We start from the raw sequence: 13,949 nt of genomic DNA, 5'->3' as shown, positions 1-13,949 counted from the left end.
AAATAAAGTTGACATCATAAATTCAAGATTTAAAGAAAAAATACATTAAGAATTACTAAAATTCTACCTGCATCCCTCACAAGAAATCTGTAATTTACTTAACTTAGGATTATTGAAACATTTAGAAAAAATATTGTACATACGATATCAGAAAAACTGCAGTGTCAAAACCCATATTTAAATTAAAGATATTACTAGAGGGAATCGACATTCATCGTAATTCCATCTTAACATCTGTGTCATGGAAGAACACGTATAAATGACGAAACATAAGGATGAAGACTTCTTACCCCATATTTACATTGGCGGGAGGTTGCTCCATACTGGAAACGACATTGCTCATCAGCATCATACACCTGACCTGGGGCCACAGCTGGATAAAGAAAGTCACGCTTGGGAGGCTCATTATCAAGGCAAGTACCACGGCCTGAACTGTTCAACATAAAGGATCAAAGGAAATTAGGTACTCTATGGACTATTTTAGTCACAATTATGAAACCATGTGTTGAGCTTTGTTTTAATAACTTGATGCATGAAAAACAATACATTCTCCCAATAAATAATCACATGGCAGAACAGAATAGCTTTACTGAAACCTGAATAAGAGCTCCAAATAATTCATTTCAGCACCAAGACACAATAAAATCATTTCAGACAACAATCTGAAAATGTCACGTTGGCCTTGATTTAAGCTAATTTCTCAAGGAATCAAAACAGAATTTCATATTGCTCTAAGCTTCTTGTTTGTTTTTATTGAAAATATAACCACATCTGGTAGTAGAATTAAAAACATGAAATGCAGAAAATTTAAAAAAAATAATTATGGTTATAATCCTTAAAGACCTAATTTATATAGTTCCACCTTGGGCAGAACAATAGATGTTGTGTTAAGGCATGTCCATAGGTTCTTGAAATATTTCACTAATAAATGGGTTGAATGACAGATGAGGCCAACGACCAAAGTTTTCCTCTCAAATATATTAGAAGTGTTTAGTCTCTCAAAAATTTCATATTTCATCTAGGATCATCAGAATTGGAAAAGAGAATGTTCTCTTCTTTGTATAATTTCTGCGTTTCAAGCTATGCCTGCACTCAAACATAATATTTTAATTCAGTAGAACAAATAACATAAAGGTCGCCAAAACCCAGACAAAATACCTTAGTTTAAAGAGCTTTAAACTTTGCTAAATATAATTGTTCATTTTTATTTAGTCAGTGTGCATAAAATAGGACAGATGCTTTTTTACTTTCATTTCACATGTGAGTAAGTTAGAATTTTTAAAGAATTCCTATGCCAACATTTAAAAATTTTTTCCAACATTCCTGTCCATTGTGCCAGCACTTGTGTTTTTTTTTTTTTTTTCCAAATCTTTTCCATCCACTTTGCCAAAGGAAAATAATTTCACAAGTAGAAGTTCCTCAACTGTTATTTAGGACAGTACAATTTTTCATTTATAGATAACTAAGAAAGAACTATGCATAACAATGACTTTGCTATTCACTTAAAGGTTTCTCATATTCTTAACATGTCAAAGTCAATCTGTTCTATAAAAAGGTATGTTCACACACAGCAGCAAATTAATACCTTTTAAAAACTGAACCATACTATTCCTAAGGTGATATAGAGTTAAAGACCAAAGAGACAGACTACTGTCTTCTTTATATCCTTCTCCTTTCTTTCATGCCCTCCTAATTTTTTAATCAATAAGAAATATTTAAATGGAATATTAAGTATGGTACTAATACAGATGGATTTTACCACTGGCTACTACAATCATTTCATTTGTCACTGCTCAAGGTATCTAACTAACTAACTAACAAAGAACAAACTTTTTTCACCCAGCTATCCAGTTTTCATAACAGAACACTTTTTTATTTCCTTTTTATTATACTTTTAGAAATTGACATGTACCTCAGCAAGAAAAATTACCTCTAGATGAATTTTTTAAATAATGCTTTTTTGGTTTTATTAAGTAAAATATCTTTAATTTATGAGGATATGCAAACTTTAGGCAAATGTAATGCTACCAGTAAATTTTAAATTATATATTAAGGTTAATGACAAAGAGGTCATATTTGAATAGTACAATGGAAAAAGAACCATTTTGATTAGGATATTGGTGAGATAACTGAATTAGTAGTTTAATTCCCCAATTTTCTTCTAAAATATGTTTCATTTCTATTGACAATAAAATTATAAATATCTTTATGAAAGGAATTAAATATGTAATAAAAATAAAATAACAAGTTAAGTACTACTATAAATCTTTTTTATGGAAAATATTTATTTTAAATTGTGTACTGAAGTAGGTATCCAGTAGGCAAAAAATATTTACAATGGCATAACCAAAAAAGTGCAGGATATATTCACCTAAGTGACACCAGCTTTTGGTGACACCAACTTATTTTATTTAAATTTTAAAATAATTACTTTTAGTAATACATAAAATTAACCCAGAATCAGAGGAAGAACTGTGTAGATCCCAAAGAAGAGTTTAAGAATAGATATCCTGAGGAAACAATTCTTTTCTGATGGCAAATTGGAAACTGACTTAACCCAGAAGGAAACAAGAATAATTGCTTCATCTAAAATTATTGTTTCAATATATTAATATTAGTGGTTTTCTAATCATGGTTCATGTTCTTTAAAAAATACCAAACCAGAGGACAACTGCAATGGCCTTCATACCACCAAGAATGCCATGAACTGCAGGCACCTGTGGTCAAAACTCTTCTAAGAAAGTTTATCCCAAAAGTGTATTTTTGTTTTAGTTCTCTGGAAGCACCTATTGCTTTGTATTAATGTAGTCTAGACAAGTCTTGTTCTCCTTTTCCAGTATTTCTCCTTACCATATTTTTACAGAAGAATAAAACACCATATGAAATAAAATATAAAGGAAAACCATATGGATCTTTAAAAATGAACCAGCATTTAGAAACATGGAATAAACAAAGGACTTTTGAAATGGATTTGGCTATATTTGTACAAATTAGCAAGGCTTACAAGTCAAGTGTCTTCCAGTAAAGCAAATGTGGGGATGTATCTGCAAGGTGGATTTAAATTGGTTGTACATTTCTACACATGTTTACTACATGTGTAGTACATTTTTCTTCTAGTAACCATATCTGGCATATACAGTAAAACCTTGATTTAAATATTTGAGGGATGGGATAGTTTTCCTGTTTTAATTCTTTGGTTTTTGTTTTAAGATGGGATCTCACTTTGTCACCCAGGCTGGAGTGAAGTGGCATGATCACAGCTAACCGCAGCCTTGAACTACTGGGCTCAAGTGATCCTCCCACCTCAGCCTCCCGAGGAGCTGGGACCAGAGGCATGCCTGGCTAATTTTTGTATCTTTTGTAGATACTGAGTCTCACCATCTTGCCCAGGCTGGTCTAGAACTCCTGGTCTCAAGAGATCTTCCTGCCTTGGCCTCCCAAAGTGCTGGGATTATAGGCATGAACCACTGCATCTGGCCTATATTTTAATTCTTAACTAAGGGTTAAGCAAGAAAAATGCTTTTTGCACTATGTTAACCAAAATTTGTCTGCTACTTTCCTGCTATGTTCAAGTAACTAAAGTCTATAGATGATAATTATTAGTTACTAATTAATTCTTAAAATAATTCTGGATATTTTCATGCCCCTGAGTCATCAATTACCATTATGAAATATTACAGATATAGATACAGAGGTAGAAGACATAAATGTGAGCAATGTATATTTAACCCTGGGAGTGCCTTTCCTTATTTTTTTCTATGAAAATTCTCAAGTGCTTTATTCCAGTAATATCCCTCATTTCTCTCCACCCCCAAAGGTAACTACTATTCTAACTTTATAATAATAATTTCCTTGCTTTGCTTAATAATTTTTACTGTCTAATTATTCATCTGCCAGTTTTGAGACTCTATATAAAAGTAGTCATACTGTGGTCAGTCTTTTGTGACTTTATTCTTTTGCTCCACACTGTGAATATGAGCTACTTCTATGTTGATGTGTGTAAATGTAATTGTAGCCTGTTCATTTTTATTGTTCTTTAATATTCCATTTATAAGTATGTCACAGTTATTTATAATTCCTCTACTAATAAACATCTGGATTATTTCCAATTTCTAAGAATTGCAAATTATGCTGATATGAACACTTTTTGTATGTCTCCTGGTATAAATGTGTAAATCTATTAGGTCGGTGCAAAAGTAATTGTGTGTTTGCAATTACTTTAATGGCAAAAACCACAATTACCTTTGTGCCAACCTAATATTTCCTTTCATAAAATATTAGATATAAGTTGTCTTTTAGCTAAGTGCGATAAAACTATACAATTCTTACATGTCCAGTGTTATTTATGCTACTATCAAAATTATAATAGCACTTTAGTGATATTATATACAAATCTTCTCATCAAATAATAATTTTAAACATAGATGGTTTGTATGTTGGTGTAATACGCAAATTTTTCCACTCAGAAAACATGAACCTCACTCATTATTAAATGTAGAATAGTGTTAGTCTCCATCTATGATATGTAGTTAGAATTTATTATTAAACATATACTTGTCAGATCAAAATTGTACATATAAAAAGTAGACCTGTGATTATTTCCCTAGCAGCATATAATCACAACTAAAAACCCAAACCCTAGTTAATATCGACAGCAACACAGATAATTATTGAATTCCTAGACTCTATTTTTGTTTATGCTTCTAAGACTAAGCAAAAAAATGCATTAGTTTTAGAATATACTTCTCCCTTGATTATGAAATTCACAGTAAATCAAAGTATATTTACATTTCTCAAAATGTTTGCAGTATGATGAGAAAGTCATATTTTATCAATTCTACTTCTAATTTAGAGAGGTCTTATTTACATAATCCAAAAATTAGCCTTGAATATAGGAATATGAGTTACAGTTCGGTCATCAGCAAAAATTTACAGATCCCTATGTAAAATATGCACTCATGGCTTTGTTTCCAGAACACATTAGGATATACTCTTAATTGTGATTTTAGATGTATTTTCACTATAACAGTTATACCATAAAATATGAATTTTAGTCTATAATACAGTGGGTCAATCTAAAAAAGAAATCTTTCTATATAACCCTGTATATATCTTAACAGTCTCTTAACAACAACAACAAAAAGTTAACACTTAATGCCACCTCCTATTTTTATTCCACTAAGTTGTGCTGATTCACATAAATTAAGCAAAATAGAATTGGGTTGATATCATCTACAGTAAGTCAACTGTCTTACGTACTATAGTCTCATAAACTGCTTTGTCAGTCTTCTCAATGAAGCTAACAATGTACTGCCTTCTAAGGCAAATCTTTTTCTCTCACCCTTAATATAACTGAGCTTGAAGCTTTCAAGACACAAATACTGTATTGAGAATGGTTTACCCTTTTCCCCCTATATGTAATTATGACTTATCAAAGTTATTATGGTTAGAGTAAGGTTCCCCAAATGTATCAGATAAACAGAAGGAGGAGAAACCTGTTTTGCCAAGCTCTTAGATTCTACATTTTTTTAAAAAGGTCCCATCTATAAAGATTGTTTTTTATATAACAGTCTGATGTTGACCTTTGAAGGTCATTGCTAGAGAGGAAATGTAAGTGCTTTGGTCATCTTGCTCATCTTATATCAGTTCTCTTGTAGATCTACAGTCACCTTTCTTCCTAGGTCAACTCCAACTGTAACATTGCTTCTCTTAATATGTTCAGCTTCCATTCTTTCTGTGAAAATGTCTACTCTGTATTTAATTTGGAACTGTAGGAAATTTTGCTATGGATCTTTGACAGTTCAAAAAAGTTAACAGACTTTAATTTTAATAGAGCAAGAGTTGATTCACAGAGCCCCCATAATTTTTGAAACCTTTATGAAATTATTCTGTATTATTGCTAAGTGGTGGAAAATGTATGAAAAACTGGCTTAAATTACTTCTGGCTGTCTTCCACTGCCTGGTAAATTGGCCCATAGTCATCAATGAGTGTGAGCCATAATACCAGGTTCACCTTTCTCTATAGTCTAAATAAATAAATCAATCAGTCCCGCAGGCAGATAGGAAAGACACTACCTGCAAAGCCGTCGCCGGAAAACATCAGAAGCTGGCATAACACGTCCATTTTAACGGAAATGGGTTCTTTATTATTTAATCAGGACGGCTTCTGGGCGATTCATGAACCACTTATTGAATCACCGAGTTTAAGAAATCTGAAAAAAAATATTGGGAGTTGGTAAACACCATCTCCTGATTGATCAATAGCACCTAGTGTTTTAGAATGACACGAGAGACTTTGTATTCTATTGGCCATGGAATCGTTTTCAGTTTAACATAGTGAATAGTGAATCTCTATAAATCATAGAAAGCTCATTGTTAAAATCCACCATCATCTTTGGCCTATACAGCTACTAAGTAGAGAAAGGTATGCGTTTTGTTGGCTGGGCTGCAGTTCCTAAACAATTCATCTTTCAAGATTCTTTTTCTTGAGAAGCTAAAATAAAATGTTATGAGCCTTTTCTAGCCAACTATAAAACATAAATGTAACCTCAATCCCTGATCAAAATAGCACTGGATTTTAAAAAATATCACTCATAGCTGTTAAAGCAATTAAGTTCACTGCATTAATAAAAAGGAACAAAGAAATTCAAGAAAGTTACTGTTATGTCTTTGTGCTCCGGTGAACTGACCTTTTTAAAGAGCCTTGTGTTTAAAAACCCTTTATTGCTTGGTCAGATTATAATCAGATTTGTTTAGTTTTATTATTAAAGAGGAGGGAAAGCCAAGTTTTCCCCAAGTCTCTACCCATTGTGCTTCACATCTATCTTTCACTAATAGTTTTAACTTTGTGAGCATTCCCATGAGGATGTACATGAGAAATATTTTTATAAAATACAGGATAAATAAGCCCATTAGAACCCTGTCAACACTAATCATGCTTACACATACATGCTGTAAAGCTTAAATAATGCTTTTTGGATCAATTCTTTTAATTAATTCAATGGAACACTTTATTGAAACTAGTAATACTTTTATGTCCCTCACCAAACCAGTGGGTGATTTTTGAACTGCATTTTACCAGCAATTTCGGGATTCCCTTTTGGAGTGTCTTAGCCTCAGCATGCTTTCAAGTAGACAAGATCTGGTAGGAGATCACAACTGGTCCTTGTATTTAGTATACAGAGATGGTACTAGCAAATGAGCTGTGCAATATAGCCAATGGGACAGAAACAAGATAAAGGAGAAAAGAAAACGGTACAAAAACAAAACAAAACAAAAAAACAAACAAACAAAAAAGATAAGAGCAGCCATCAGAAATGCACAGGAATCCTGAGCATGTTATACAGTTTGTCTTTCTGGTGATGGACATTAAGGCTCCATTATAAAAACATAAGCCAAGTCAAGGGAGAAATTCCAGATCTGACTTGATGTCTAGGGAGAGCGGATCTTCAAAAATGTTTAAAATTTAGGTAAATGATCGCATTAAAACCATCTTAGAAAATGATATTGCTAGTGCTTTGTATTAAGAATGACCAAAAGATATCTTACAAATGCTCTGTGGTCTACCTTTACAGCACTTCAATCAGTTTTCACTGTAGGCAAGTATAATCTTATAATTTTCTGTTACTAAGATTAAAAATTATTAGGTTATAATATGGTTATCAGAAGAACTACCTTCTGAAATAAATTTCAAATTCCTTCAACTTTATTATTACATTAAAAGAGCTCATTTTAAGCATTTATCTTTTGATTTGTTTTTTAATAAAGCATTGTGCTAGGTAATTTAAAGTCTCTTGTTTGTGACCTTTTAAAAATATCTAATCATAGTTTTCAAAATATATGCTCTGGCCATTAGTAGATATGAAGGAAATTTTAATAAATAATGTTACCCTATGTAACTTGTTTGAATTTTTAAAATTTTACAATACAATCGTTTTAATATAAACTTTGAACAGAGCCAATTTTTAAGAAGAATTTCCATTGCTGGCCTGTGCTTTATGTATACCTTACTTTTTCTCAGAGTATTTAATTTCTCCTCCCTAAAGAAAAAAATGGCACAAAACAGTTAAAAATAATGGTAAAGCAATAAAGCACTGAAATCTTGATATTATTTAAAATAATATTTACCATTTAAAGAATGTCTGTTATGTATTTTATATACATTATAGCATGACATATAATCACATATATAACACCTGATGACATAAACAGTATGACTTAAATTCATTTAACAACTTAGGACACTGAAGATTAGAAAAGTTAAGGAACACGCACTTAGAAAGTGAGACCCAAGTCTATCAGTTTCCAAAGTACAATCCTGAAGCCCTATGCAAGTGAGATGTGGAAGAACATCTGATTTTCTTAACATAGTTATACCTGAGCTAATTTGTATTCTTCACATTTAAATAACCAGACTCTCGGAATATACATTAAAGGATCAAAAATTCTCAAACTGTAGAAAAATGGATTGCTTAATACATTTTCAAAAACAAATCTTTTTCTCAAAGTGTTCATTTCCTTGGTGTTTGGTTTTTTTGTTGTTGTTGTTGTTTGTTACTATTAGATACTTTGGCTTTCCTATAGAACTCAGTTTTTTCACTGACAAAATAAAATATGTAATCACTGAACTCAAATTTGGCCTATGTGCTATTAAATCATGCAAATCTGAATGCTTTCTGAAATTCTCTCCCATTTATTAAACAATTGTAACACTCACACCATCAGTCCCACTTACATCCTTGCTCCACTTCCTCTATTCTATAAATTCTATATGAAGAAAAAAAAATTGCCACAATGATATATTAAAGTATTTAGGAAAAAGTTGAAACATCAGTAGGCCCTATAAAACTTACTCATTATGCAAAGTTGAAAGCACTACATGTTAGGCTTCTACCAGTGGCTTACTTCTGGAGCAATTTATCATCACTCTCCAGAGATTACTTACTCTAGAAAGCTGGTGATGTAGTCTCGACTGCACGCAGACCAGGAAAAAGGATTGGTATTCGCAGTAATGTGAGCTGCCATAAGTTTTGCTGCTTCATGACCTTTCGTCCCACAAGAATTTCCAATTCCATCATGGTTCATACCAAAACTGTTTTAATGAGGAAGAAACATAGAATAAATAAATAAAAAAAAAAACCAACACATCCCTTATTTCCTTATTTGGCCATTTATTAGCCTTATCAACATATGCCTTCCATCAGGATAGGCCAGATCCTCTAAAGAAATTTAGGATTAAAATTAAAGAGACTAAGGAATAAGGAATACTTCAGTGATACAATACATGTCTAAATCTCTTTAAATGTAATCACATACTCTCACCTGTTATCGCACGTTTCAAGTTCTCTTTGAGCCGAATATATTGTATATCAATCCTTACTTTATAAATTAGAAAACAGATTTAGCAAAGATAAACGACCTGCTAAAGATCACACAGTTTGTCAGTGTTGGAATTGTTAGCAGAACCTGCCTTTTAACATGTTAGTGTTCATCCTACCTCACTATGCTGAATCCAAAAGAGAACTACAAGAAGATAGCTATGATCAGTTGAGTTTTAGGATATAGGCCAAATACATAAGTCCTTTTTCTTTCTTTCTTTTTTTTTGAGACGCAGTCTCGCTCTGTCGTCCAGGCTGGAGTGCAGTGGCGCGATCTCGGCTCACTGCAAGCTCCGCCTCCCGGGTTCACGCCATTGTCCTGCCTCATCCTCCCGAGTAGCTGGGACTACAGGCACCCGTCACCCCGCCTGGCTAATTTTTTGTATTTTTAGTAGAGACGGGGTTTCACCATGTTAGCCAGGATGGTCTCGATCTCCTGACCTCGTGATCTGCCTGCCTCAGCCTCCCAAAGTGCTGGGATTAAAGGCGGGAGCCACCGCGCCCGGCCGTAAGTCCTTTTTCTTACTAATATTAATAAAAGAGAATTTAACACACATGTAATTTGTGGTCGTTTGTATGTGTGTTTCAAAACACCTTTTGAAAACCATTGATATACTTAAGGATTTTGGTTTTTCTTTATCGTAGCCTCCTTCATTTTTAAAATATTTTGTTTGTCATTTTTTTCCTGTGTTATATAGCCATGCTTAGTGCTAACAATGTGATCTAAAAAAACATTTTTACAATAAAAATGTTTTTCTGAAAAGGATATACCCACTACATACCATATATATGTGTATGTGTTTATACAATGTATGTGTATAAACAGATTACATATACATTTTAACGTTTCTTCTCAAGTAACCAGAAGTTTAGGTTGAATATTACTAAGAAAATAAATTTATGTGTCTCTTATGACATATATTCTAATAAGTGCACCATGATACGTGTTCAAGAAAATGTCACTAGAGTGTAAAATAGATGAGGATAGTTGCTGGAGAAAAAGTCTGGAAAGGTAGTTGGGAATAGGTAAGTACAAGATAATTAATAAAAGTAAATATTAATATGAGTCCTCTTGGCAGCATAGAAACAGGGAAGACTTCTAAGTAAGAGCAACGGAAGATTTCTGAGTCAGGGAATATGGAATTGATCTGTCTATTAGACAAGTAATTATAGTAACTCCATGGTGGAGATCCTGAAGTAGGAAGAGAATGGAACCAGGGGAGTAGTCAGAAAATCATTACCAACTGAGAACTGATGTTTGTCTGAACGAGGGTGCCGGATAAACAGGTAGAATTAGATTTGAGACATGCTTAGGAAGCAGAATGAATTGACTTTCATAAGTACAATATAAAAAGAGCTGTAATAAAGACATATAATATGTCCTCATAGGCCGGGCCGGGTGGCTCACACCTGTAATCCCAGCGCTTTGCGAGGCTGAGGCGGGAGGATCACCTGAGGTCAGGAGCTCGAGATTAGCCTAGCCAACATGGTGAAACCCTGTCTCTACTAAAGATACAGAAAAAATTAGCCGGGGGTGGTGGTGTGCTCCTGTAGTTCCAGCTACTCTGGAGGCTGAGACATGAGAATCACTTGAACTCAGGAGGCAGAAGTTGCAGTAAGTCGAGACCGTACCACTATACTATAGCTAGGGTAACAGAGCAAGGCTCTGTCTCCAAAAAAAATATATATATATGTGCATATAATATATATTTACATATAATATATATTTATATTATATTATACATATATTATATACTTATACATATAATTATATACATATACATCATTATATATTAATATATAAATTATTATATATAAAATATTAATATATAATGTATAATTATTATATACATATACATGTATATATTATATACATATAATATGTGTATTATATATGTTATATGTAAATATATATTATACATAAATATATATATTTTTCTCCCAGCCCCATATATGTGCATATACACATATTAGGAAGAGCTAGTAATTCAGGTGGAGGAAGAAAAATAAGCAAAGAAAGAGAAATGTATGAGAGTATCCAGAGCCCTAAATTAAAACATCAAATAACCTTCCAAGAACACCAATATGTGGTATTCTAGTCTGACCTCAACACAGTGGAGTAAGTCTCTTTGAATGGTCTTCAAGGAATGTGAAGGTGAAGTTTCAAGTGTGTCAAATCAAACATATATTCTGTCAAAATAATCAACTATGGATTTACATAAAGACCTCAGTAGTGTAAATGTGTAATGTTCCTTATTTCTCTGAAAGTTTGATGCTACTGTGTTAACACTATGATTCTTTTCAAGTAACGATAGCTTTAAAAATACTACTTCCTTTTAGTGGCAATTTTATACGTATCCCTGTTTCATGTTAAGATAGGTGTGTAGACAGGCTCAGATGGCTTTAAGAGAATCAATTTTGAGATTCTCGACTCCTTATGCACTCTTTTCTAAAAAAAATCAAGCTTCTACTTTCAAAATCTACTTTCAAAATCCTATCTCCTGTCTTACAAAGAAAGGCATATCTTTCGCCCATGTATAATTTTATAATAGTGCATTGCCTTGGCATATAAAAACATGGTGCCAAGAAAAGAGGCAATTGAACATTTGTGTCAATGTTAAGAGAATAACTTTTGATGGTTGATTTTAATTAAACCATATCAGGTAGTTTCCAGTTCCTCACTTTTACCAGGTTTGCAGGAGCATATAATCAAATAACCAGCTGATCAATGGTTAAAACTATTCTTTGATGATAGATTCCCATGGTTATATTTTGACAAATAATTCAAAGAGTTGAGTGGTATTTCTATAATAAACTCCTTTTATCCCTGTCCACTTCTTATGTGAACAAATTTTCTCAGCATTCACATCTATAGAAATTGAATTGATGCTGAAATCCTGCCTCATTATAGCAATACAGAGATAAATGCAATAATTGAAAAAATACATCCAATTAATGATATGTCTTCTAATAAAAACTTTACTTATGTATTTAATTATTTAATCAAAATTTGTAATATGTATATATTCTTCCAATCAGTCACTGAAACTAATAATTATTGTAATGTAACGAACATTAAATCCAGAAGAATTTTCTTTCTGATCATAGAAACAAATTAATAAACTTTAATATACATGTTTTTGCTGTAGAGATATATAATACAGTATATAATTTTAAAATACTCTTAAGCATAAAATATCTTATAAAATATACTAGGATATATTAAAATATACATTAAGATAAAGTTCTAAAGGGGAATGAGCACATTGAATTAAAAGAGGGGAAAATGATGTAAATTTTGACTATAGAGCCTGTTCATGTATTTTTTAAATGCATAATGATAGTTACCTAATTGCTATGGCATTTAGATTAAACTGCATATACTTAAGAGAGGGATATATCAATTCTATTTTTAAATAATATTTGCAACACTGGAAATTCTATCCTTTGCAATTACTTAGTCATAAAAGGAAAAATTTTAGACATCAACTGAAAAATACACAATAAGGTACATGATTTTAAAAAAATCAGATGTATGTAAGCCAACAGATTTTAAAACCAATGAACTCAAGTACTGAAGGAGAAAATCCTGAGTTTTATTTCTATTAAGAATCTTTATAGTTTAGGTGTCAGATGCAGATAGTTGTCTCAAGGATTTAGATGCAGATAGTTGTCTCAAGGATTTAGGTTTTAGTCATCTAAGAGAATATATACTTCTGTAATCTACATTTCAAACATAAGAAATCCCAGAAATGATCTGGCAATGTCAAATAGTTCACTTACAGTGACACAAAGTACAATGTTAAGTTTACAACTGACATTCATGACATCAGCTTCAAAAGATCCCTGTAATAGGACGTTCAGGCTGGAGTATAGAATATATTTCTTTTTTGGCAGATGTATATGGTGGAATACTAAGCAGAAGTTAGAAGCAACAAACAAGATAGATGTCTACACATTAATATGAGTGGATCTTTTTTGGTGCGAGGGGTCCAGGGTCTGGCTCTGTCACCAAGGCTGGAGTGCAGTGGCGCAATCATGGCTCACTGCAGCCTCGACCTCCTGTGCTCAAGCAATCCTCCCACTTCAGTCTCCCAAGTCGCTGGGACCACAGGTCTGCAACACCAAACCTGGAAAATTTTTAAATTTTCATAAAGATGGGGTCTCTCTATGTTACCCAGGCTGATTTCAAACTCTGGGCTCAAGTGATCCTCCCATCTTGGCCTCCCAAAGTGCTGGAATTGCAGGCGTGAGCCCCCATATCTGGCCCATATGAGTGGATCTTAAAAACAGCAAAAAAAAAAAATTAAGAAAGGGAACAAGATGTTTAGCACTACACCACATAAGTAAACAAAAGTTACATACAGAATCTTGAATAACAAAAAAGTCTGAAGAATTATTCCAGATTAAATACTCAAAAGATAACAAGTAAATGCAATGGAAACTGGATTAGGGAGAAAAAAAATGCTACAGAAAACAAACATTGCTGGGGACAATAAATGAAATTGGAGTATGAACTGTATACTAGATAATAGTAGTGTATCAATGTCAAACTTTCTAATTAGACCATTG

At 32.7% G+C, this 13,949-nt stretch overlaps 1 protein-coding gene across 9 annotated transcripts in view; it reads right to left on the bottom strand.

The window, feature by feature from the left end:
- The window catches only part of ADAMTS6 (ADAM metallopeptidase with thrombospondin type 1 motif 6), a 362,071-nt gene that overhangs the window by 137,585 nt on the left and 210,537 nt on the right, over positions 1-13,949 (bottom strand). For all 9 annotated transcript variants that reach the window (XR_010131756.1, XM_063700711.1, XM_055367654.2 and 6 more), the window contains 2 exons: positions 8,945-9,091; positions 291-432 (listed from right to left, as the gene is read on the bottom strand). Coding sequence is in view for 8 of the 9 variants with exons in the window: in XM_063700711.1 (XP_063556781.1) it covers positions 291-432; positions 8,945-9,091 (289 nt within the window). In the remaining variant the exon portion in view is untranslated. The remainder of the gene's footprint in view (positions 1-290; positions 433-8,944; positions 9,092-13,949) is intronic.

The sequence above is a fragment of the Gorilla gorilla genome, chromosome 19 (assembly GCF_029281585.2).
Source record: "Gorilla gorilla gorilla isolate KB3781 chromosome 19, NHGRI_mGorGor1-v2.1_pri, whole genome shotgun sequence".
Lineage (NCBI taxonomy): Eukaryota > Metazoa > Chordata > Mammalia > Primates > Hominidae > Gorilla > Gorilla gorilla.
The sequence above is the reverse complement of the archived record's forward strand: the minus strand, read 5'-3'. Positions and strand labels throughout refer to the sequence as shown.